The 26325-nt window shown below is 51.9% G+C and overlaps 2 protein-coding genes across 2 annotated transcripts; both read left to right on the forward strand.

Moving 5' to 3' along the window:
* Positions 1-475: 475 nt before the first annotated feature.
* EFHD2 (EF-hand domain family member D2) lies at positions 476-5122 on the forward strand. The gene is made up of 4 exons (XM_054294511.1): positions 476-672; positions 3563-3710; positions 3842-3976; positions 4115-5122. The coding sequence occupies exons 1-4, from the start codon at positions 476-478 to the stop codon at positions 4247-4249; spliced, it is 615 nt and encodes a 204-aa protein (XP_054150486.1). The 3' UTR covers positions 4250-5122.
* Positions 5123-5811: 689 nt separating this feature from the next.
* LOC128949564 (chymotrypsin-C-like) lies at positions 5812-7427 on the forward strand. Its single transcript, XM_054294439.1, has 8 exons — positions 5812-5851; positions 5959-6059; positions 6149-6246; positions 6333-6458; positions 6569-6705; positions 6789-6934; positions 7110-7262; positions 7354-7427. The coding sequence occupies exons 1-8, from the start codon at positions 5812-5814 to the stop codon at positions 7369-7371; spliced, it is 819 nt and encodes a 272-aa protein (XP_054150414.1). The 3' UTR covers positions 7372-7427.
* The last annotated feature ends 18898 nt before the right edge of the window (positions 7428-26325 follow it).

Here is a 26325-nt window from a genome sequence, read left to right on the forward strand (position 1 = left end):
CCTCTCCATGCCACCCTTGGCAAACTCTGGATCAGGAATGGATGGACATGGCAAGAGCACGGGTGGTTGAGAGTGCACCAGACTCCCCGTACCCTCCTTCGAGCCTACGGACTCATAGAATCATAGGTTGGTTTGGGTTGAAAGGGACCCTAGAGATGGTCCGGGAGGATCCCACCGGGGTATGGTGATGCCGGGCCCCAAGGATCATTCCAGGCCGGTCCCGCCGGGGGACTGCTGAGCCCTGCGGATGCTGCCGGTGGAGGGGAGCGGGTCTGAAGGGCCGGTGATGGCTGATGGAGGGCGGCGGGGAGGGGACCCCCGGGGCCGGTGCGGGGCCGGGCGGGCGCAGTGGGGCCGGCGGTGCTGGCGGGGGCGGGCAGCCGGAGCCCCCCGGGGCGGGCGCGGAGCCGGGGGGCCGCAGCCCGGCCCCGGGGCGGAGCGGGGCGGAGCGGCGCGGCCATCCGGGCACCGCACCATGGCGGCGGCGGCGGAGGAGCCGGAGGGGCGGCGGGGCCGGGGGCCGCGGCCGGGGCCGGCGCCGGGCAGCCCCGCTGGGCGGGCGGTGGGCGAGGGCTCGCCCGGGGGCGGCGGCCGCCGCGTCTTCAGCCCCGCCGGGGAGTTCCGCGAGTTCTCCCGGCGGCAGCTCCGCGACATGGAACGGCTCTTCCGACAGTGAGTGTGGGGCACAGGGAGAGGGGGCTCCCCGGATGGCAGCGCCGGGGGGGACGGGGGACCCAGGACATCCCGGTTCCTGCATCCCGGCATCCCGGCTTCTGGCAGGGTGGATGTCCCAGCGCCTCCCGCCCCGTGCTTGCGGGCGGGACCCCCCTGTTCCTTTTGAGAGGGACCCTCATGCACCCCAGCCTCTTGCGGGAGGGATCCCCCCGGCTCCTTGTCGGAGACTCCCCCCGCCCCAGCTCTGTGCAGCAGGGATGCCAAGGCACCTCCAATTCCTTGCCGGAGGGATCCCCCTTCTGCCCCTCTCAGGAGGGATGCCAGGGACACCCCTCTCCTCCCAAAACCCCTGCCGGACTGGTGCCGGGGACACCTTCCACAGCTCCTTGCCGGACGCGTTCCTGTGCGCCCCGAAATTCTCGCAGAAGGAGCTCCTGTCCCCCATGGCGGGGGTTCACTGGTGCTGAGGCCAGAGAAAGGGGTCTGAAAGGGGGGACCGGGGACCTTCACATTCCTTCTGCCGCATCACCGAGGCATCCCACATCCCTGCAGCTGCAGAGGCCAGGCTGGCCTGTCCTCAGCATCCCTGCCCGCGCTGCGTGCCACCACGCGTGGCGGAGCGTGACTCGGAGCACGAGCTCGGCCCCTGGGGACTGGGGGGGCTGGCAGCGAGCCTCCAGCCCTGGAAATTTCCAAGGGGAGGCAGAAATCGGGGTGACTCCAGCCGTGGTCACGCTGGTATGCGCGGGAGTAGCCAGGGGCGAACGGGACAGCCCGGAGCATCCCCGTGGATCCCGCGCTGGGTGCTTTGTGCAGGAGGCGTGGACACAGCGCGACTCCGGGAAGGCGCGGAGATACAGCACAGGCGAAGGCATGGCTGCGACATGCCCCCTCAGCCCGTCTGGCACCGCGGGAGGATCCGCATCCGCGTCCGGGCTGGCCTCACGCGGACCCGAGCGGGGAGGCGGAGGAGCCGGGGAGCCGGAGGCGGTGACCCCCGTAACACAGGGCTGGGGGCTGCGTGGGGTGCGGGCACACCCTGTCAGCAGCCTGGCGGGGCGCGGAGCCTCCCCGTGTCCCTGCCCTCCTGGGGGGCTCTCACCGCCGGCAGCACACGGCAGCGAGCCCAGCACTGCAACAGGGCAGGAGGGAGCCTGCGGGGCACAGCGCGCTCGGGCCCCGCGGGGACACAGGGCCGGGGCCGGGGCGATGGTGGCCGTGCCCGTGCTCCGGGCGCAGATGGCGGGGCGGGCGCGCAGGCGGGAGCGGCGGTCGGAGCCGACTGCTCGGTGTGTGCTCTGACAGCTGCGGCGTCTCGCTGCAGCGAAAGGAGCAGCGCCGGGGCTGCGAGCCACTGGGAGGTTCGGGAGCTGGGGCTTTCCCAAGGGAAGGATGCTCTGGAGCAGAGCCCTGCCACGCTGTCCTCACTGCTGCTGTCCTCGGGATGTGACAGTCCGGCTGTAGAGGATGAAGCGAAGCAGGGAAGGGTTTTGGCTCTCCACAGGGGAGATGGTGCCCTTTGGGAGATGCAGGATGCTGGTATCCCAAAAAAATAGAGAAGGGGATTGCATAGATAGAGAAGGGCCCTGCATCTGGGGAGGTGGCATGCGTGGGATGAAGTGGCAAAGTCAGGCCAGCTGACCCACCCCTTGCAGAAAAACTCTGTGTGGTGCAGGATGGAGAAGGACTTTGGACAAGGCCATGGAGTGATAGGACAAGGAGGAAAGTCTTCAAAAGTGACAGAGGGCAGGATTATTTTGGATACCAGGAGGACATTCATCCCTATGAGGGTGGTGAGGCCCTGGCACAGGTTGTCCAGAGAAGCTGTGGCTGCCCTATCCATGGAAGTGTCCAAGGCCCAGTTGAACAGGGCTTGGAACAATCTGGGAAGGTGTCCCTGCCCATGGCAGGGGGTTGGAATGAGGTGGTCTTTAAAGTCTGTTCTAACCCAAACCATTCCATGATTTTATGATCCTGTGCTCCAGGTGGGGTACTAGAGGCAAAAATCATGTGGGATCTGTACCCACAGCGTCACTCTGAGGGTGCTGGCATCAGTAGGCAGGGATGAGCAGGACCAGCCCCATTTTGGGGTCCCTGGCAGATCAGGAGGGTGCTGCTGAAGACACGGATGGAGCCGGCAGCAGCAGGGGAGGTACAGATGAGTCACGGACCTGCAGCATGGGGAGCCGGGGCTCTGCGTGGCTGCTGCAGTGACAAGATACCAAAAAAAAGCCTTGTCACAACGGGTGCAGTGTGTAGCTGCCCACCTACAGCGTGTGGAGCTGTACAAAGCGTGGCTGTGTGCTGGCTCCCCATGGAGATCCTGCTGTGCCACGCCAGCACGTTGCTGGCACAGCCTACGGTGCACAGGCAGTGGGCAGGGAGGGAACAGCAGGGTGGCTGCAGGGAAGCTGGAGGGGACTGTGGCATGGCCACAGGCAGGAGTCTGAGAAGGGGCCTTCCAGACAGGTCTGTAGGTAGCATCAGTGAGCAGAGCTCACTGTGACCTGGGGAGCAGTGCCCAGTGAGCTAAGCCCCATGGCTTGTTATCCCATGCTGCAGCCAAGGGGAGCGTGTGCTCAGGCTCCTGGCACAGGGAGTGGGCAGCAGGCTTGGCAGCATCCTGGCAGGTTCTCCTGCCAAGTGCCACGTGGAAACAGGCACGATCCTGGATAATGCTCCAGGGGGTTGTTAGCAGTTCAGAGGCAGCTCCCTGTGGTCTGGAGAGCTGCCAGACACCGTCAGTGCCCAAGTCCTTGCTCAGCCCTCTTTGCTTCCCAGCCAGTGTGAGAGCACACAGGGGTCTGCTGCTGGGGGGTCAGTATGGGGGGCTGTGTGGGCTCTGCACCCCATGATGATGTATCAGGATTGTGCCACCATCCTGCAGGTACGACGCAGGGAAAGACGGCTTCATTGACCTGATGGAGCTGAAGCTGATGATGGAGAAGCTGGGGGCTCCACAGACACACCTGGGACTGAAGAACATGATCAAGGAGGTGGATGAAGACCTGGACAGCAAGCTCAGTTTTCGAGAGGTGAGGTGTTAGGAGGCTCCACACTGGCCTGGAGATGTCCCCAGCCACTGTTCAGGCTGGTGAGAACTTGAGCAGTGGCTATCGTGGCTTTGAGGTCTTCAGGGAGCCAATGCTGCCATCTCCCCTCACAGTTCCTGCTGATTTTCCGGAAGGCAGCAGCAGGTGAGCTGCAGGAGGACAGTGGGCTGCACGCCCTGGCCCGGCTCTCCGAGATCGATGTCTCCACAGAGGGAGTGAAAGGTGCCAAGAACTTCTTTGAGGCCAAGGTGAGACAGGGCTCAGGAGGTCCCATTGCAAGATGGCAATGCACCAGGGCAGTTTGGTGATGGGTAGGCAGGAGATGGAGATGTTGGGGTGGGCAGGAAAGCTTGGTGAAGGTCACAGCTGAACATTTCCATCCACAGGCACAAGCCATCAACGAAGCCAGCAGGTTTGAGGAGGAGATCAAAGCAGAGCAGGAGGAGAAGAAGAAGCAGGCAGAGGAGCTGAAGCAGAGGAAGGCAGCCTTCAAGGAGCTGCAGTCCACCTTCACGCAGTGACAGGGCCAGGCAGGACTGGTCAGCGGTGCCCAGAGTGGCAGTGCTGCCTGTGCCAGGTGCCAGCCATGCCAGGGGTGATGCCCGAGCCGTGCACCGCCCCGGCTGCCGGCAGGATCCCGGCGCGGGCTCGGCACAGCACCCACCTTGCTGGCAGAGCCCAGCCAGCCCCGGCTCCCTCCTCCCCTCTTGCTGTGGTGTCTGTAGGTGTTGTTTGTGCCCCCACATCCCCAGCGTGCCCCCCACCCTGAAGAGCACCCTGTTCTCTGCCTGCAGCTGCACTGGGGGTTGCTACTGCTGAGTCCCAGGGGAGCTATGTCCTGAATGTCTGTCCTTGGGACACCTGTGCCCAGACTGTTCTATGTTGTGAGTGCATTGGGAGATTTGCAGGATGGGGCTTGTGCAGGTGGCCGTGGTGGGTGTTTTGGTGGCCATGCTGGCCCAGTGTCTGTTGGTATTCCTATGTCTGACACCAGTGACAAAAGCCGTGGCAAGGGCCAGGTTCTGGTAGAGGGGCTGTGTGTGTGTGTGTGTGTGTGTGTGTGTGTGTGTGTGTGTGTGTGATGCTGGGGATGCGTGCCCACCCAGCTGAAATGGAGCCCCTCAGGAGCTGTGTCTCTCTTTATTTTGGTCAAAGACATACAGAAAGGCAGCTGCTGGCTCATGGGGCTGTATTATGGTTTTTTTTATGTTGTATACAGCCTGGCAGGATGAGTGTGGTGGCCACAAGTGGTTGCCATTGGTCACTGAGACTCTCGTGTTTGTGGGTGCCTGTAAAAACCCACATCTGTCCCACAGTGTCCCCCGAGTGGTGGTATAGGGGGTATGTTATGGTTTTTTTTTAATTTAATCCCAAATAAATATTATATTTCTAAAGTGCTGGTTGCTGGTTGCTGGTTGGGTGGGGGAAGGAATCTGGGGATTGGGGTGTGACTGTGGGCACGCAGTTCCCACTGGAGGTGGTGGCAGTGAAGAGGAATGAGCCATGGCTCATTGTGCCAATGGTTTGGGAAGCAGCAGGGGCCTGATGCAGGTGTGGGGGTGTGTACTGAAGGCCATCAGCAGCGCTGCTGCTATCTGTGCCCGTCCCACCCTATGGCACCTGTGGGGTTGTGGCTGTTCTTGACCATATCAAGAGTGAGATAAGGAGACCTTGTCCCTAGGAAGTGGTGGGATGAGAGGGCAGTGTCCTGGAAAAGTCAGTGCTTAGTGCTGGGGGACAGCAGGGCTGCCCAGCCCCTCACTGACAGCATCATGGGTGGGGGCTGCCCCAGGAGGGAGTGACCCTGTGCCCCAGCAGGGACCCTGCCCCTTCCCAGAGCAGAGCCAGGTGTCCCCACCATGTCCCAGCATGGTGCCAGCACATGAGGGGCAGATGTGGCCATTCCCAGGCAGGACCGTGAGTGTGATAAGAGCAGGTGATGGGGCTGAGGAGCCCCTGTGCTCTCAGGGTGGGACAGTCCCCACGTGTCAGCAGCAGGCAGGGACACTCCAAGGTCCCCAGCAGTCCAGACACTATAAGAGGGGTGAGCAGCCCCACCACAGCACCCTTGCTCCGCACAACCATGCTGGGAGCCGTCTGTCTCGTCGTGCTGCTGGGCTACGGTAGGTGCAGGGCATGGGGAAGGGTCAGGGCAGGGGGAACAGGACCGTGGCGCCTGCCCTGGCCCTGGGCACGGGCACAGGCAGCCTTTGATGTCCCTTTGCCGGGTGTCACACAGCCTACGGATGCGGTCAGCCGACCGTGCCACCACAGCTGAGCTCCCGCGTGGTGGGCGGTGAAGACGCTGTAGCCCACAGCTGGCCATGGCAGGTGAGGGGGCACAGGGACAGGGATGGGGACAGGGATGGGGACAGGGATGGGGATGTGCCTGCTCTGACCCTGTGCCTCTGCCCTCACAGATCTCACTGCAGTACAGCCGCTCTGGATCCTGGAACCACTATTGCGGTGGGAGCCTCATTGCCCCCCGGTGGGTGATGACAGCTGCCCACTGCATCAGGTAGGAGAGCGTTGGGGTGCTGAGGGGCATCTGTGCCATGCAGGTAAGATATCTGTGGGGACTGACACTCCATCTCTCCCTGGCAGCTCTTCCCTGAACTACCGTGTGGCGCTGGGCCGGCAGGACGTGTCAGAGGCTGACGAACCTGGTTCTGTGGCCGTGGCTGTGGAGAAGATCATCGTCCATGAGGATTGGGACGACTACTACGTTCGGTAGGGGTGCATTAGGGCTGGGTCATGGGTGGTGTGGCCATGGTGCCTTGTTGCCCTGCCCAGGGACCCTGTTGCCATGGCCAGGAACCCTGGTTCATGTCTCCTTGCAGCAACGACATTGCCCTGATCAAGCTGGCAGAGGAGGTGCAGGAGACTGACACCATCCGTATTGCCTGCCTGCCAGCTGCTGACAAGATCCTGCCCAACGACTACCCCTGCTATGTCACCGGCTGGGGAAGCATGAGGAGTAAGTGGAGTGTCCCCAGGAGAGTCTCCAGAAAGGGGATGCAGGCAGAGGGTGTGAGGTACAAGCTTTGTCTCTCGTTGCAGCCAACGGGCCCCTGGCCACCATCCTGCAGCAGGCTCTGCTGCCCGTGGTGGACTATGAGACCTGCTCCAAGTGGGACTGGTGGGGCAGCACTGTAAAGAAGACCATGGTGTGCGCCGGCGGCGATGATGTCAGATCTGCATGCAATGTGAGTGTGGGCACTGCATGTGATGGGTGCCCCAATGGTGTGGTGCCGTGGGCACTGGGAGGAGAGGGGATGGAGCCATGGTGCCATGGTGGTAGATGGCCAGAAGGGATGAGGGGAGTGTTGGCAGGGTGTCCAGGAGCAATGGCACGGAGTGTCTCTCTGTCTCTCCGCACAGGGTGATTCTGGGGGCCCCCTGAACTGCCAGCGCGACGATGGGATCTGGGAGGTTGAGGGCATCGCCAGCTTTGTCTCCAGCCGGGGCTGCAACACAAACAAGAAGCCGACAGTCTTCACCCGGGTGTCCGCCTACATCGACTGGATCAACGAGGTGGGTGCCTCTTCCTCTGCCCCTCCCACACACAGGGGCTGTTCTTGCCCCACTGAGGGTCTTACCATGCCCCCCCGTGTCTTTTTGGCAGAAAATGAGCACAAACTGAGGACGCAGCATTGTGGAGATACCACTGCTGATCAAAATAAAAGCAAAAAACGCTGAGCTGGTCTTGCTGGTTTTTTGGCGGAGGGGATTTGGTGGAGCTGGGAACTCACATCCAGGGCTGGGTCTGCTGATGCCAAGGCCCTGCTTGTGTGCTGGGGAAGGTGTCCCGGTTGTGCATTGGGGCTGGGCAGGACTCTGCAGAGGCTGTCGGGCACTTCCCGCAAGATGCTTCCAGTGCTCAAGCTGTGGCTGAGGCATGGCCCTTGAGGGTTGGCAATTACTTAGATGGGACAGGGGCTGGGCTTTGTCCAGGTTATTCAGGAGAACTCCTGGGAACCCAGCTGGCCCTTGGGGATAATCTGGAACACTTGGTAGCTCCCAGGTCGCTTTCAGGGACCTCACTGGCACTGCCTAGATGAGGGCTGACTTTCAAATGGGGCTCTTGAGGGAACTGGGTTGGCCTTGGGGAGCCTGAGAGAGTCTGACTGGTTTGGGAGGGGTCAGGGGTGCCTGCAGGAGCTCTCTTGGAGACGAAGCCCTTGGCAGCTGCATGGCACTGCCGGCTCCAACAACAGGACCTGTGACATGGCCCCGGAGCAGAGCATCTTACCATGGATCTCCTTCTGTGGTGGCTGGAAGAACAAGGTGGGTGATGGGCAGCACACAGAATCCCCAGCTGTGGGGTTCCCAGGAGGAGCCCAGGCTGCCCTGGAGGAGACAGGGATGTTTTCCAGGAAAAGGGCAGCGTGTTGGTGGGAGCAGGTGTGAAGGAGCTGTCCAGGAAGTGGAGGTGGGTGCCACACCATCAGCCCCCGAGCAGAGCCATCCATCACACCATCATCCCATCACGGCTGCTGCAGCCCAGCCGGGATCCTCACGGGGTGAGGAGGAGGAGCAGAGCGAGCAGGGATGGACAGCAGCAGCTCAGGCTGGGTGGGGAACGTGGTGGACGGTGCCACTGGACCATTGAGTGGCACCATCACCAGCCCACAGAGCAGCACTGGCACCTGCAACGAGGCCCAAGAGCAATCACACGAGCACTGGCACAGTGGGAGCCACCTGGGGACTCTCCAGAGATCCCTGGCACTTGTCAGCCTGACCAAAGCTTTAGCAGGTGAAGAGGGATGCAGGGTGGGAAATGGTTTGGATGGACAGGAAATGTGCTATGACAAAGCAATGGTAGGGATCACCCCAAAGGCGACTAAAGGCCTGCCAGTCAGATGATGTGTGGAGGTGGCTACTCTACACAGCAGGATGGGGCCAGGTGCTTGGGACACTGGCGTGGCATTGGCAGCATGATCTGCTGGCTTGGATGGAGATCTCTAGGCTGTCCATGGAAGCTGGGCAATGTGGGGCCCCCTGTCCCCTCTGTGTGTACCCACATGTGCCATGGGGACAGTTGTTTGGGCTGGGAGTGCAGAACACTGGGGTCCTTGGGACATTATCTCTACAGGTTAACCTAAAGTGTAAGCTTTATTTTTATTAAATGGCTAACATCTAATGTACACTCTATAGTATGTGTCCATTATTAAGTATTTAACAATATGGGAGAAAAAGGGGAAGTTTAAAAGAATACAACTAAACTTTGTGAAGTTCCTTACTTTTACTTCACTGTGGAAATATAAGTACTCATACAATCCCTTACATAAAAATTTCATGTTATTAGTGATCTTTACACACTCCTGGGAATGAGAGCTCGGGACACCCAGGGACACATGAACAAATTCCCCTGACACTGAGCAGCATCCCAATGCTGATGGCCCAGAGCATAGGGAAGCACTGCCCTGACACATGGTGCCAGTCCACATCCTGGGCTCCCCTCACGGGCATTGTCTTAGGTTGGAAATGGGTGGGTGTATTCTATTCCTATCTGTGGAGCAGTTCTGTTAAATGGGCAGTTTTCTTTATCTCTTCCACAACCAATCCTCCCTCTGGGGAGATAGCTTCTGTTAACGGGCCTATGAGTCTCACCACATGTCTGGTAAAATTCCATCTTCCCATTGTGAGATGCTCTGCCCAGAGGGAGGAGCCAAGCATTCCTACATGGATAGAATCTGACATTTGGAACACCAGGGCAGCCTTTGCCCACTGCATTCCCAGAGGAGTGGCTCTCTTTCCACTGGATTTCCAGCGCAAGGCCAGGCCCATATCCAGCAGCCCTGGACCTTCAGAGGAAAACTCCACCCTTCTACAGGATCCCTGCTCCAACAGAACCTCCCCTGGCACTGTAGGAGGGCTGAGCCCCCATGGAATGGGACTGCTGCCAACAGCCTAACCCACATGGTGTCAGGGCCTGTTCTGACTCTGTCCATAGTTTATTTGTTTGCACTATTACATTTGTATTTTCTTAGTTTTCCTAGTAAAGAACTGTTATTCCTATTCCCATATCTTTGCCTGAGAGCCTTTTTATTTCCAGATTTTAGAAATTCAGATGGAGGGGGTTTATATTTTCCATTTCAGGGGAGGCTCCTGCCTTCCTTAGCAGACACCTGTCTTTTCAATCCAAGACAGGCATCCAGCACTGAAAAACAAGGAGGAGGGAGAAGAGCAGTGGGGCCGATGGAGTAAGCCTAAAAGAGCATTTCTCCATCTCTCCCTAAACCCCCCTCTCCTCCAGCTCCACCACACACCTCAACATCACAGATGAGCCACTGCAGTGCTCCTGCTCTGCTCTCACCTCCACCAAGGATGTCCCAGAAAGGGACAAGCCACTGCAGTCCACATCATGGAAGAAGGAAAAGGACAAGGTGGAGCCATCTCTGCCCAAATTCAAGCACCAGCTCCCTGCACCCCAGCCCATGGGACAGCCCAGTCCCAAGGCTCTGTTGGCAAGAGAACTGGTGAAATAATGAAGGGGGAGAGTGCAGGGTCACCTTTCCCAAAGGAAAACAGGTCCAGTGGAGATGGGATCAGCCCCAGCACCACCTGTACACCCAGTGCTCTGTGCAGAAGTAGCAACACAGAACAGAGCAATCCAGATTCTCACACCACAGCTGGTGGGGAAGGGGACACATGTGCAACTGAGCTCTCGGAAAACCTTGGGCAGAGGCAAGGCCATTCCAGCCATATCCTTACTCCTGCTGGACCCCCTTGGGGCTCATGGCTGGCCCTGACTCTATTGGTATTACCAATATTGCAGATGGGATGTGCCCTAGCTTGTCTGGCCCCTGCAGCTGAACCAAATAGTGGCTGTCGTAGGAAGGGGACCAGGACACCAGCTGGTTCATCACAGGTCCAGTTTATTGAAGAAAGCATCAAACATTTATACAGCAAATAATAAGCTTATGAATATTCTGTAAGCCAAGCAATCTATCAGTTAAACTATACCATTAACTCTTCCTCATTCCTTAGGGGTTACATCTCTCTTTTGTCATGTCTCTTTCACTATTTGTTATCGTACTACAGCTAGGCCCAAGGACACACTATCTAGCAGGTGCTGAACTTGGAATTAGCCACGGCTTTGTACTTTTCCATTCTCTAGTCACCTAAATTTCCCAACAAGTGGCTACTGTGGTGTTACATCCCAGAGACGCCTTTGGCCACCTGGATGTTGCAGCTGGGCGTGTGGAGACAAGTCCAGGATTGCAGGAGCTCTGGTGGTGGCTGGATGGAGCTTCCTCTCGTGGAGGGGCCACTCCTCAGACTTACGTCTGGCGAAGAAGCTTTAAGGTGATGGTGAAGGAAAGGAGTCATTTCTGATGGAGGGTTTCAATCCAGAGCTTTTATTCTGGCCCACAGGCCTCTGAATCCAGCAACTGCTCCAACAGAACTCCCACACTGTGTGCTTGCTCGCTCTTTTACCCAGGGGAGGGGAGGAGGGAAGGGGTAGGGAGCCACCAACCAGGTATGGGTGGGGAGGTCTCAAGGGACAAAGAACACCTGGATGGCCCAATGCCCCCCCAGGGGTAGAGGGCATCCTTGGAATCTGCCCAATCACTCAATGCCCTTCTGGAATTCCAGATTGACTGACAGTGCTTGGAGGGGTCAGGGTGGGGAAAGGGAGGGTGATTGACACACCTGGGAGGGAATCTTCTGGGAGTACTTGGGGTCCTGATATAAACCATGAAATCACACCACAACATCTTCCTCTAGTTTTGTTTAAAATGAAGAGGACAGGGTTTGGGGGCAGAATGCTCACCAATCTATGGCTTGTAAATTGGTTTCTCCTCTTCAGGAGGGTCAGTATTTTCTACTGAGACTTTCAGGTCAACAATTGGAGCACTAGGGGCTTCCAAATGGTAGACTTCAGGAGGGGAAGATGAGCTTGAAATTAGCTTGTAAACCATGCGCTTCATTTACCCAAAAACAATGCTAACAACTACAACAACAATAACTAGAATAAATAGTACTAAAAACACAGTTTTCAGAATAGATCCCAACCAGCCCAAGAGTCCCCAGCCCTTGAACAGTCCACTCAGCCAGTCATCTCTCTCTTGATGTCATTCACCATGGTTTTCATTTTGTCCATCATGGCATGGACGTTCCCTACTTTTGATGACAAGTTGAGGCAGCAGAGACCTTCAAATTCTTCACAATGATGGTTGTGCAGAAGGAGTAGATAGTCTCTGGCTGCCCTGGTTTGAATGGTGGCTTGCCTGTTAATTTCCTTGTCTGCTAAGTGCTCACTCAGGGCAGTACAAGAGAGGTTTGCCTGTTTTGCAACCCAACACTCCAATCGGCCTAATTCTCCCATGCTTTTTGCTGCCAAGATCCACAGTAGATGGACTGTAATTGCAGTGGCCTTAAATCTGGAGGAGTAAACAATTTCTGAATTACTGTCTGGGTCTAATCGCCTTAGGTCCCTTTTTTGGATAGCCAATTTATGTGTATTGTTTTTTATTTGCCGATGCATTCGATTAGTTCCATTTGGGGTAAACAGGCTCAGCTTGCCAACGGCGCATGGACCTCTGAGCAGATGAGGGGGGAGACCTGTCCATGCTCTGTCTCCACATATTAAAAACACACCTTTGGGGAGCTCAGGGGGCTTATAATCATCACTTGATGAGTGCATGACAAGGACTGAATTTTTGCACCAGTTTTTGTCAGTGTAGTGTGGGTTGCTTAGGTGAGGATAGGTGTTCAGTTCAACTTCATAATATGGTAACCGGGGATTAAATGTAAAGTGAATGCAGAAAGTTGCATTCATGGAGCCCAAGAGATGGAATTCTTGTGGCTCCCTTTTTGGCACCGCTAACTGTCTTGCCCACTCCTGCCAAAACTGTAAAGGATTGTCAGCAGGGTAGCGAACAGGAGGAGGGGCGAGTGAGTTAACTTTATTTAAACCATGCCACATTTCATTTGGGAACTCTGCAGATTTAAAAGGAATTCCCACCAAGCAAGTTTACAGGGGGGCAGAGGCTGTTGCTGTGGGGAAACAGATGTGATCCTGTCCAAGGGCTTTGGCCAAGGTGGTCCATACTTTCGCTTTGGGCTGAGGGACTATCCAGGAGATCGCTGGTGGAATCATCGCGAGTAGGACGAAGAGCAGGCTCGGTCTCCTGGTGTCTCAAGACTGCACACGAACAGAGGGATCTAAACCGGTAAAAGGCAACTTAAGACAGAAATATATTACAAACTATTTCAGATAGGAGGTGTACATGGAATTTCTTCCATGTACACCTCCTATCTGAGGTGTACATGGAAGAAATTCCATGTGTATCTGGGAACACACGCGGCGTCTCCTCCTCCAGGCAGCATTAGCAACCTGCGGAGCTTCTGTAGGCTTCCCTGAGACCTTGGGGACCTAGGGCCTTACCCATTTGGATGGAACCCACTTAAAACCAGAGAGGGTCGACACACAGGGGTGTCCATGTCCCCATGTAACCAATTTGTAAGGTCCCACTGTCTTCCAAGTCTCAGGGTCCTTTACTAAGACTGGAGGCTTTTCTTTCCCTGACATCTGACTGCTCCCCCCAAAGTGGCATACAATGGGTGGATTCAGGTTCTCAAAAGAAGAGTTCAGAAAATTGATTGTGAACAGTGCTCTGGACAGCTGGATGTGGGGAGATTCCACTTTCAGGACCTGATGCTACTGGTCCAGGACTCTTCTGGTATCACGTTGAGTCCTTTCTACTACGGCTTGACCAGTAGGGGTGTAGGGGGATGCCGTTTTTGTGCTCTACTCCCCACTGCTGCAGGAAACTCCTGAATTCCTTGGATTTGTAAGTGGGCCTGTTATCAGTTTTCAACTCCTTGGGGATGCCCATGAAAGAAAAAGCCTGTAGGAGGTGCTTTATGGCATCAGAGGATGATTATCCCATGTGGGTAGAGGCATAGACCACTCCAGAAAAGGTATCTACACTGACATGAATGTATTTCTGCAATCCAAATGACTGTATGTGTGTTACATCTGTTTGCCACAGTTCACAACTGTTCAACCCCCTCGGGTTTGCTCCCGCGCTCTTCGTAGGGAGTACAGGTTGTTGGCAATTTGGGCATGCGTCCACAATCACTCTGGCCTGTTCTCTGGTGATGTGAAACTGACAAACTAGGCCAGGTGCATTTTGGTGGAAAAGCTGGTGGCTGAGTTTTGCCTGTTCAAAAACATTTGGGAGAGGGACCATCTCTGCAGGCGCAGCAAGAGCATCTGCTCTTCTGTTGCCTTCAGCGATAAACCCTGGCAAGTCAGCATGTGACCTGACATGCATCACATAAAATGGTTGCTCTTGGTGGGAGACCAACTTCACAAGTTTTGAGAGCAATTCAAAAAGTGTGATGTTAGACACTTTGTGCAGTATTGCTTTATCTGCCCTGGATACCACTCCTGCCACATAGGCAGAGTCCATAATCAGATTGAATGGTTCTGAGAACATTTCAAAGGCCCCAGCAACTGCAGCCAACTCTGCAACCTGAGGTGAACCTTCCACCTCAGCAATGTCCGTCTCCCACTGCTGAGTTTGAGGATCCTTCTAAGTCATAATGGACTTGTGGGATGTCCCGGACATGTCTGTAAAGACGGTCAGAGCCCTTTTTAAAGGTCTCCTACTTTAAACACTTTCCAATTTCAGAGTGAATTGAACTTTTTGTTTAAAAATTTTGTGGGCAGGCTGATGGATAGAAATTTGTCCTGAGTAGGAATCCAGAGCAAACTGCAATGCCTTATTTTCCTGAAGAAAACGTTCCAACATTTTCTTAGTAATTTGGCCCAACTTTAACCCGACTGGAATGTGAATGCACTCAAAGTCACATCCTGCTAGCTCCCTGATCCAGGTCCTTGCTTTCCAGATCAGTTCTGCTTCCAGCTCTTGGGGGGCTTTGTGATTGTCTTGGGCCTTTGTTGACTGGGAAAAACCCACTCTGTGATCAAGAGAGGGTCCCTTTGGTTCTGGCCCTTTTTAGGTGTTTCTTTTGCCTTAGGTGTTTGTTTCTGCTCCCACTGGAAAATGATTCCACGGAGGTGTGGCAACTTACCTGAGATTATAAATTTGAATGGCAGGTCATGACAGCAGCGAGGGAAGACAAACAATCAATCAATATGATTGGTAAAGCAAGCTTCAGTTTATTTCGAGCACAACGGTACTTTTATGTATTTCCAGTAATTATGCGTACTCGTCGTTAGTTCATTGGTTTAAAGCAAAAGGTTACATTTACATACTCCTCCTATTTTGTGGCTTCTAACACAGGGTTCTTCCTCCTTCTCATCGCTTTTACTTCTCTATTATTATATTGCAAAACCTCTTTTCTTCTTCATTTTTGCTGCTGTCCTTGCCCTTTCGACCTTGTCAGCATGATGCAGCATACTTTGCAATCTCCTTATCATGGCCTGCAGCCTAGTTATGTCAAGCTAACATGGGGTTTTATAGTAGGAGTCCTAGTAAAATATATGTATTGTATAAGTGGCCTTGCCCCAATCTTAGTTGTTCTAAATGGGCTGCAGCTGTGATGTCCTTCATTGGGCGGCAGCTGTGGCTAATAAAGATAACTGGGATAAAAGGGGGTGGGTTGGCTGGTCAGGGAGAGCCTTGGAGGAGCCCTGATGAAGAAGGAGGAGCAACACTGCTGCGAAGAACTGCTTGTGAGAAAACCACCCAGGAGATATGTGACTCTAGAAATATGAATACAACAATATAATAACAACCATTGGTGACCCCGACGTGATAGAAGATAGGACAGCCAAGAGCTGTAGAAGAACATGGCCTTTGAGTCGAGGAGCTATGACAGCCAGGAGCTGTGAGAATATGGCCTTTGAGCAAGAGGCTGTGTGTGTTGTAAATGGCCTTTGAGTCATGGGGAAATGTATGTATTGTACTTTAATATCTGTATTGTATTTGAATATCTGTAAGTAAAAGAAAAGGGAGAAATATAGCAGGAGTCCTAGTAAAATATATGTATTGTGTAAGTGGCCTTGCCCCAATCCTAGTTGTTCTAGGGCTGCAGCTGTGATGTCCTCAATTGGGTGGCGGCTGTGGCTAATGAAGATAACTGGGATAAAAGGGGGTGGGTTGGCCGGTTAGGGAGAGCCTTGGAGGAGCCCTTATCTATAACCATATCCCATAATATGTCCCGATATTTCCACAACTGATTATCCTCAAATAACGTCCCTGGGTTGGTAAAACAACCTTGTGCCTTCCCAAAAGCAATCAACCCTGCTAATTCTTTTTAAGGTCAATATCCTTTACTCCCCACTTTTCTAAAAGAGTGCATTAAAGAAATCAAGGGCTACCTCACTCTCCATTTTAGCCGGCCAGCAACTGTCCCTGTAAACATCATTAGTGCAGCCTTTTCTCTTGGGTAGCCCAGTTGGACGGCGGACTCCTCTGCTCAGGTCAGTCCAGGCACGGATCAGGCATCTTACGCCAGCATTTGCCGATCTTCTGTCCCACGGTCGCTGCTTACCGCTGCTTTTCTGATGTCTCGCCGCTGTTGAAGTCAGGATCCGAAGGTAGGGTCTTCCGGTTATTGATCACGTCCGGGGTCACCATTGACAGCCGTGAGGGAAGACAAGCAATCAATCAATATGATTGGTAAAGCAAGCTTCAGTTTATTTCGAGTACAACAGTACCTTTATATGTTTCCAGTAATTATGCGTACTCGTCGTTAGTTCATTGGTTTAAAGCAAAAGGTTACATTTACCTCCTATTTTGTGGTTTCTAACACACATTTCTTCCTCATTCTTGTCGCTTTTACTTCTTTATTTTTATATTGCGAAACCTCTTTTCTTCTTCATTTTTGCTGCTGTCCTTGTCCTTTCGACCTTGTCAGCATGATGCAGCATACTTTGCAATCTCCTTATCATGGCCTGCAGCCTAGTTATGTCAAGCTAACATGGGGTTTGCTTGTACAACATTTCCAGGGACCCATGACCCTGTTCATCCAGTCCTCCTTCCACATGATCAGGCCGACATCAGTTGACCTGTCTTGTGATGATTGCTGTCTGAACCTTTTCTAGAGCTTTCTGTGCCTCTGGGATAACAGCCCTAGGAGAACTTGAGTCCTCTCCCCCTTTCAATAAATCAAAAAGAGAGTCAAGGTCTTTGTTGGTCAGATCTAGCCAGGGCCTTACCCAATTTAAAGACCCACACAACTTTTGGACATCTGCAATGGTCTTGATCCTCGTTTTGGTTCCTAATTTTTGAGGAACAATGGTCCTCTTTCCAATTTCTAAGCCCTTAGAAATACTTCCAAGATAGCATCTTTTAAATTTTCTTTTCCTGGAGCTCTAACCCTGCAACAATCAATTTATCGATCAAGTTAGGTCAAGCGCATGGGTGAGTCATCATTGGGGGCACACACAAGGATGTCATCTATATAATGACCGATGATGGCATTTTCTGCGGCTGCACGCACCAGGGACAGTAAGGAAGAGTCATACAATTGGCCAATCGATGGCAAGGCTTTTAGTCCTTCAGGAAGAACTTTCCAATGGTACCTTTTCATCGGGGCTTCTCTGTTGATAGTGGGGACCGAGAACAAGAAACACGGTGCATTGTCAGGGTGTAGGAAAATTTGGAAAAAACAATCTTTTATATCAATGACAGCTAAATTCCAATTTTTGGGGAGCTTTGCTGGGGATGACATACCAGGTTGGAGAGAGCCATATCTTCAATGACATTATTAATTTGTCGGAGGTCGTGGAGGAGCTGCCATCTCTTTTTGTCAGCCTTCTGGATGACAAACACTGGAGTGCTCCACGGAGACGTGGTCTCCACAATGTGACCTTTTTTCAGCTGCTCTTTCCCTAGCTCCTTGAACGCCTTCCATTTTTGTTTACGGAGCAGGCACTATTCTACCCAAACTGGTGTGTCTGTCTTCCAATTCAGTTTTTGGGTAGAGTGCTTTTCAGTGACCGCTGGCCAAAAATCCAGTGGAGAGCCTGGAATGTCAGTTGTGACTTCTCATTGGGCCATTAGGTCTCTCCCCAAGAAGGATTCTGGATAATCTAACAGAAACGAACGTAGCTTTACCAATTGTCCATTCAGCCCCTTGATTTGGATGATGCTCTTAGATTGTCTCACCAATTGCATGCTCCCTATGTCTTGAACGTGACCAGCCATGTTTTGCAAAGGCCAATGTGCTGGCCAACCCTGTGCTGGGATTACTGTGCAGTCCGCGCCCATGTCTGCGAGCCTCTCCATGTGTTTTACTTCCCCACTCCCTCTGACATTACACCAGCTTTTGGGTTTGCCCTTCCCAATAGCTTGGACCTGGGAGACTGTGGGCCCTTGTTTATCGGTGCTTTCATGTGGACTCAGCACTGGGATAGCTTGTGATACAATTTGTCCTTTGGGAAGAAACAGGGGTGGGTGGAAACAGTGCAATCCGAGAACTAATCGCTCAGGATCTGATGATATAATTCCTGGAGCAATTTTGATCTCTTGTGTGCTGGTTTAACCAGGAAGTGGGAATTCTGGGATGCTGCGGTCAAACCAATGAGTGCTCAGATTTTGATATTGGCACCTGATGTGGCCAGTAGGGTTTGGACACACCTCTTAGAACACACAGGGGTTAAAAGCAGAGCTGCGTCCCTGGGAGTTTCTCTTGGGACTTCGAGGCAAAGAGGTCGGATCTCCCTCCCCCGTCCAGCTGCGGCTGCTGGGCGGGGGAGGGGCAACCATGTGGTAGGCCTGGGGTTGGACAGAGGTGGGGGCGTGAGGAGGCCCTTGAGGATGGAAGGGTGGAAGAGCACCAAGAGACATCGGGCAGCCACCCCCCCCACCCCCAGGAGAGAGAGAGGGAGAGCCGGCGACGGAATGTGATAGCAGCCGGCCAAGGAGGAGAAGGGGGGAGTGCGGTGAGAAGGTGCCCAGCAGGGCAGTGTGGGAGTGCCGGAGCTCTGGGACAGGCAGAGACTGAAATTTTTAACCCTTTCCTTACATGATTGAGACCTTGCAAAAATGCTGATCCTCCTGGAGCTGAATAAGAAGAGAGATAAGAGATGAGATAACAAGGGATAGGCCCGAGGGAAGTGGAGAAGCCTGGCTGAGTGGGGGGAGAGATGACGGAGTGGCCTTTTGGCTGGTCTTTTCTTGTGTGGCCATAGACTGAACCATTTTTATTTCTGTGACACAGAGACTGCATTTAGGGGGAGGCAGTGCCTCAGAACCAGGAGGGTTCAGTGTGGGTACCCCTCAGCCCCAGGGGGTGAAAAAAAATGGGGGGGACAGATGTCCCGAAGGAGAGACTGTACCTTTTTTGGAGTGAGACAAGGCATCCTTAAAAGACAACCCTAAAAGCAGCTCTGGTCCATGCACAGTGGTGAGAGCACAGGGCATAGAAAGAAGATGTCACAATGGCGAAAGGACTTTCCGGGCGGTGCTGAGCAACATGGAAGCACACGAGGTTTCAGCGTGTTTCCAAGGGAAGCCTATGGTGCAAGAAGGACTCCTCTCCTCTTCATGAACTGAAGATTGAATATTCTAAAGGGTGGTGCCAGACTGAGAGTTGGTGATTTGGGGGAATGTATTGGATCGGGAAATTTTGGTGGTGGGGAGGAGGAAAGTGCTTTTTGTAAGGTTTTCATTTTTTTTTCCCCTTATAGTTTTTTCCTCTTTTCTTGTAGTTTAGTTAATAAAGTTTTTTTTTATTTCTAAGCTGGAGCCTGCTTTGCTTATTCCTGGTCACATTTCACAGCAAACACCAGGGAGAGGGTATTCTCATGGGGGCACTGGCTCTGTGCCAGGCCTAAACCATGACATCTTGCGGTGTGTGTTTCATGTCCCCAGTGACGATGTATTTACAGTGAATGTGGTGCCAAGTACTCTGCTGTTGTGGGTTGATGGAGACAAAATGCCAGTCAGTGTCTTTCGGATGAAGTGGTTCTGTCAGTTGTAACCTGAAAGGCTCATTGATAGAAGATGAGATTAGAATAGGTTCGCCCAAGTCATAGCAAAGATTATTTGTTGTCATGTCAGGTGGTGGACCAGCAGAAGTCGTCCTTGAAGCATCTGCTTCACTTAGAGAAATAGGTGTGCTACTATGTGCTCTGTCTTTTTTGTTTCCCTCATTCCCTTGACCTGCTCTCTTTGTGACTAGGCGCCTGGCAGGCTGGCACTCGCCATTTAGTTTTTTGTTGTTGTTGACCCCCTGGGAGCACTTGTAGTTCTCCTCTCCTGCTATTTTTAAATTCATCAAATTGCTTTTTCATGGGACACTGGTTAACCCAGTACCCAAGGTTCTTACAAAGCGGGCATGGCTTTGTGGGATCAACCATTGGTGGTGTTATAAATGATCAAATCGTGATCCAAACTTATAAGAAAATTTAGCAAAGATTTATTAATTTGTCTGATAGATGGAAGTTTGGTCTTCGAAACCACCACAGTCAAAGAAATAGCTTCGAGCCCGGGATCGGCGCTGGGTGAACATGGATATGACCTCCCAAGTGTCAGAGTTTCCCCCTCAGTTCATGCTCGTGGCTCCGCGTAGTGAGTTTTTATACAGTTTATTCTTCCTGAGGCAAAGATGACCGAATTTTCTTTGTGTCTTATCACATGCATCACTGTTGCTTTCCATGTGCAGAGGTGGACAAAAATCCCTTCCAGGTGTCTCAATGTTTCAATCGACTCCAGAAAAGCCATGTGTCCACATGTATCAGGATTGCACTGTTGGTTATCTCGACAGATGCAATTGGCAGGGCAATAATCGCTTTTGGGTGGTCCCGACAAGTCGAGAAACCAGCGATTATCGTCCTGGAAGCTTCTATTCTTACATTAAAGCGTAAGTGCTTATCTTATCGTGTGTCTGGGAACTAGTTGTATCTGAATAAGACAGCTGCTCCCGGCCAGGATAGTCAAAAGACATGGTTTGGATTTTACAATATTTTATACATTAATAGCATGAATTATCACTACCATATACTACAATCCTCCCCATTTATATTGCTAATTTAATTCATGCTTCTTTTATAACCCAGATTGCTAAATTTCTTTCATTTCTACTCCTACCCACCACCATTTAGGGTATTTCACAAAACGAGTAACCTTTGTTACACTATCCTGTACTCTCCTTGTGGAACACCCTGATATTCTGTATTATTTACATTCGTTTTTGCTCATTTCTCAAACTTTGCCAATATTTCAGCAGTGTTGCTGGCATACTTCCTTTCTCCCAATCTCATGATCTTAGATGTGTTGCCTCTGAAAGCCACCTCCAGGTCCACAGGCACTATTGCCATCTGTATACCCTGGACCACAGAATGGATCAGTCTGATAAAACAAGGGATTAGACAAGGCACGAATAGGATTCCAACTACTGAACAGAGCACAAAAAACATAACTTTGTTCCACCAGGCCCCATCGAACAATTTGTCCCACCATGAAGATTGTAAAATTGAATTCTATTTTTGAACAGGGACATGGGCCACCTTTTTGATTTCGGCTGCCAAGCCTCTTATCTTATAACCATCAATAACCATCTTATAACCATCAATTTCAATACAACATTCTGATTCATTGAACTTTCCACACACTCTCCCTTCTTCATCCAGCAAGTAGTCTACAGCTATTCAATTTTGGTACACAAATGCCTGTATCTGGGTGTGCTGCCAAGTAAGTAAATCCAGGGCCTCAGAGGTGTGATTCGATACAATTTCCACCACTGCCTGCAGCTAATGAATCAGTTTGTTCAGTAGGTAGATCGGAGTCCTATACCCCTAGCTTCCATCCTGGGCCCACATGGCCAGTCCATAATAATCAATTATTCTTGCCGCCGGCCACTCTTCCTCCCCCCAGGTTTGATTACCACTTATCACTGGTATCATCTTTTTCAAGCTTCTCCTCTCCCTTCTCAGGGTCTCGTACAGTGGAGCCCCTAATATGTTGCTCTTTGTTCGAGGGAGAGTAAAGAACACCGGCCGGATCATACCTAAGGTGCATGATCCCTTCCACCTCGGGGGTAACTCAATGTATGCCTTCTTTCCACAAATCAAATAAATTCCATCCAGGGCTTTCCATCTGATGTTTGTTCTCCCTGGGTCTCCCCAATATTCTCTCAGGCCCTCAAAGGATTGAAAAGGGCTGGCTCCTGGATTTTTGACCCAACACAGTCCTATTCTTTTGTTCCACTCACAATTTGTCTCATTCTTCCGGCTCCAGTACCCTGTAGGGGGTTCTGGCTGCCAGACCTTGCTTTTTGTGTTTGAGTTCACCGTCAGGGTAGACACACACGGAGCGTATCCCACCATTTCCGTGTACTCCTTTCCTCGCATTTCTGACTCCCTTCAGTTCAGTTCCTGAGTAATTTCTCTTATCTTCCCCTCAGGATCTTCACCATCTTTATTTCTCATGAAGCAGACAACCCGGTCATATTACAGGCACACTCTATCATCATTCGTCTGTGCCAAACCCAATATGAGTGGGTCTCTAATCAAGGTAAATTTGCTGTCAAACTTTACATTTCTTCCCATCCAATACATTTTCCTGTTCATCATGCATATCCCCAACTTTGCATTGTCATAACACAATGGATTCACTTGGCGATACACGACAAAGATCGACTCTCTTTCCCCCAACCCACATGATTCAGTTACATTGGTTACAAATGGGGATTGACATTATTTCTGCATTTTGTTTCCGTATTTGGTGTTTGTGCTCATCTGCCTGCCCCTTCCTTAGCCCTGCCTCAGGATCGATACACTAAATCCCTGTTTCCAATTCACACAATTTGACCCTCTTACCATTCTTCCAACAGTACCTGCCAAGTTCCCTGAGACAATCTTCCAGGGCTTGGTATGCTGAGGATCTCCCATCCGCTTTCACCACTGGGACCACCTGAGTGCAATTTCCACACTCATATGCGGAGCTCTCATTCCCGCCTCTCATTGAGACCTCAATGTGCAGACTCTGCGTCCCGTACACGACTAGGCTCAGGCCAATCAGGATTCTCACCAGGCATACTCCTCTGCCTTTGCCTCTGCCCCCTGGGGTGCCACCAGCAGCGAGAAAGACCATCTTCATGGCAGCAGGAGTATTCTTTGGGGAACACATTCTCGGACCTGGCCGCATACCTCCTTTTAAAAGCACCCCACCATGAAACCCTGATGGCATCAGAGCTGCACAATACTATGATGGATTTCTGGCAGTCCACATCCAGAATCTCTGCTTTTGATCTCAGCTTCCCACGCACCCCGTTCTGAAAAATTTGAAACCACTCCTGCAAATCTAATTCAATGATTCCCAAATTTGTGGCTAAGGTTAGGATTCAGTCAGTCAGCTTGAGCTCTTCCTCCAGACACTGGGTGCACAGCCCCTTCAGCCACTGTCCCCTTCTACAGTGAACGACAAAAACCTCTTGACAACATTCACACTTAAAGTGTACAAATGGATAGCATACACAATCAGACAATATACAACTTATCTGGTCGCCGTCGGTCATTTACAAGGACATTGGAGTCTGAGTTTCAGGTCGCCTGGGGAAGAAGTGACCATCCAAGTGGAAGCACCACTCGGGCGCTTCCTCCTGATGTTCAATTTTCTTCACCCTAGACGCGTGTGTCCAGCCTTTCTCTGCTGTCCGAATGGCCGTGTGTGTTGTCAGGAGCACAAGAAAGGGACCTTCCCAGTGAAGAGAGAGGGGCACCTCCTTCCACACTTCCACAAGCACTCTGTCACCTGGTTGGATTTTGTGGATAGCAAATCCCAGAGGAGCACTCTGAGCCACTATCTCCTGTTTTCTGAGTTCCTGCAAATTTTTGTTGATTGCAACCAGATACGGTTGAATCTGACAGTCGTCAAACCTGGGGTGTCCCACTGACATTCCATGTCTATATGGCATCCCATATAACATTTCAAACGGCGAGAGCCCCATCTCCGAATGAGGCATTGTTCGGATATTAAGCAGTGCCAAAGGCAGGCATTTCAACCAGGACATCCAAGTTTCTAAAATCAATTTAGATAACTGCGCCTTCAAGGTCTGATTCATCCTTTTCACTTGTCCTGAACTCTGGGGATGACATGGAGTGTGGTATCCCCACCGAATGCCTAGCGCATCAGCCATCTGCTTAATAATCTTCGATGTGAAACATGCCCCTTGATCTGAATCAATGCAATTCACCACCTCATATCGGGGTACAATTTCTTCCAACAATTTTCTGGACACCATCTGAGCCGTTGCCCGTGGGCTGGGAAAAGCCTTCACCCAATGAGTTAGTTTGTCTATGATCAAAAGCACAAATTTGAATCTCCCCACTTTTGGCAACCCTGTGAAATCAACTTGAATTCTTTCAAATGGTCGATACACCACAGGGCGGCTCCCCAGGGCAGCCTGTTTTGCCCTCGATTTGTTAACTCTCTGACAAATCAGGCATCCTTGGACCTCCTGTTTGGCCAATTCATAAATTCCTTTGCACCCAAAAAAATTTCAGAAATTGTTCTGCCAGGGCCTGTGCCCCTCAATGTGTTTGCTGGTGCATCTTCCGCAAAATCCTCCTGGTAAATCCTTTAGAAACTAGTTCTCTCCCGTCAGGTAATCTCCACTTACCTTCTTTCAATTCACCTCCAATCTTCTCATAACATTCGACCTCTTTTTGGGAGGGCTGAGGAGGATCATCGGGGACCTCAGTCCCTTCGATCTCACCATCATCAATGCCTCGGTTTTGGCTTCCTGGTCCACCAAATTGTTCCCCCCGGTCCGGAACTGAATTCCTGCCTGGTGTCCCTTCACATGGACCACCACAATTTCCTTCGGCCCCCTTAGAGCTTCTAAGATTTGCCGGATTAATCCTCCGTGCATCAGTCACCTTCCCCTCGTGTTGATCAGCCCCCTTTCCTCCCAAGTTTTCCCAAACGTGTGATCCACCCCAAAGACGTACCTAGAATCTGTAAAAATTGTTCCTTTTTCCCCTTTCAGTCCCTTCAAAGCCCTCAGAACTGTGTACAATTTGCATGCCTGTGCTGACCAACTAGCACTCAGGAGACCTGCTTCAATCACCTTTCTCGTCTTTCCATCCATGACTGCGTATCCTGATTTCCTTTTTCCCTTGACTACTCTGCTTGATCCATCCACAAACCATTTTTCTCCCTCATCCAATTGTTTGTGTCCCAAAAGTCAGTATTGTGGACTTGCTCAGGAGAAACTTGTAGGAAGTGTAGAAAAAGCCAGCATATAAAATGTTTCAATTTTCCCTTACAAAGCAATACATTTCCACTAACTAAAATTCCTATAATCTGATAATATACTCCTTTCTGTGCTGTGCTTAGCTTAGACCCCACTTTAGATGTAAAAGGCACACCACAACCTCACACCAACCGAAACCAAACCCAAATCCACTACTGAATTCCAAAAACCGCAGTTAAGAAGAAAAAACACCCAGATTTTAATCCTGCACAGCACAGCAGCCTGTGCAACTTTTAAAACTGCCAACGGCAGAAGCACAGAATTGGAACTCACCACACCACGGGACAGGCAGAGCCGCCTGCACTGCGGGAAAACCCGAAAGCCGCACCTCGCTGCCCCAAGAGGGATCAGAGCCAACTACATGGTGCTGCTGTGAAGGGGAGGGGCAGACAGAGCCCCCCCACTCCCTCTGAGCTGGCACCGTGCTGCTGTTGCTGCCGCGCAAGTTCTAAACAAGGCACAGCTGCGCCTCTTGGGCCTATACCCAACGCGCTGTTGCTTCTGGCTCCACGGGGCTGCGCAGCCTTTCCGTGCTCTAAATAAGAGCGAAAATGAACAAATCTCTTGTCAGAGACTGGTTTTCAACTTCTCACCTGTTATGAGTAGAAAAAGCTACCCATTTTTTTAAAAGGTTGCAGAGTTAACAGGTTGGGCCAGTTGCTGCCAGGGTGTAGTTCCAACTGTTTCTTATTGTAATCACCTGTCATTTTTGTTAACTACCTGTTGTTGATGGTTAAGAATTCCCCCATTTGTTGAGTGACACCCTGCTGCTTCCTGGAGGATGGCACCCATATGGTGAAGGAGAAGGGACATCAAGCCTGCATGCAAATGACATCGGATCCAGCATGTAACAGGAGGGACCTCTCACCAAACCTAGCAAAAAACCTCTAAAACAACGAGCCAACAAAAAGTTGATGAATCAAAGCAATGTCTAGACATGAAGAACAAAATCTAGTAGCCACCAAGACCCTTTTTAGCCCTCACCCTAACCTAAAAAGATGTCAGCTAGACAGAGGATCTCGAATGTTGACCCAAAAGGTAAGGGAATCTCCTGATGCTCTCGTGACAACAGAGCCCCCAGCTCTGTCCACAGACCAACAGACGAAGCTGCACTCTTTCTCCTCCTCCTCCGAGTCACTCCTGGGATCTGCGGAGGCCTGAGGGATTATGCGTCCGCTCTCACCACCTGAGTTGATCACTTTTAATAAAGGCATTAAAAAGGAGAAAGTTCTCCTGCCCTTGTTTATTTCACTACCCCCCTATGGAGCAGAGATAATCACCCTCTCAGTGTGGTCGGTGCCCATGTCTGGCAGGGTCTTCTCTTCACCTGAATAGGACTTCTCAGGGCAGGAGGATCTACCCCATTTCCCCTCTCGGAAGGTCTGCAGACCAAAAAGGAGGTACACTT

Source organism: Melozone crissalis, unplaced genomic scaffold, assembly GCF_028551555.1.
Source record: "Melozone crissalis strain CALT ecotype California unplaced genomic scaffold, PUWL_Pcris_2 ptg000251l_1, whole genome shotgun sequence".
Taxonomy (NCBI): domain Eukaryota; kingdom Metazoa; phylum Chordata; class Aves; order Passeriformes; family Passerellidae; genus Melozone; species Melozone crissalis.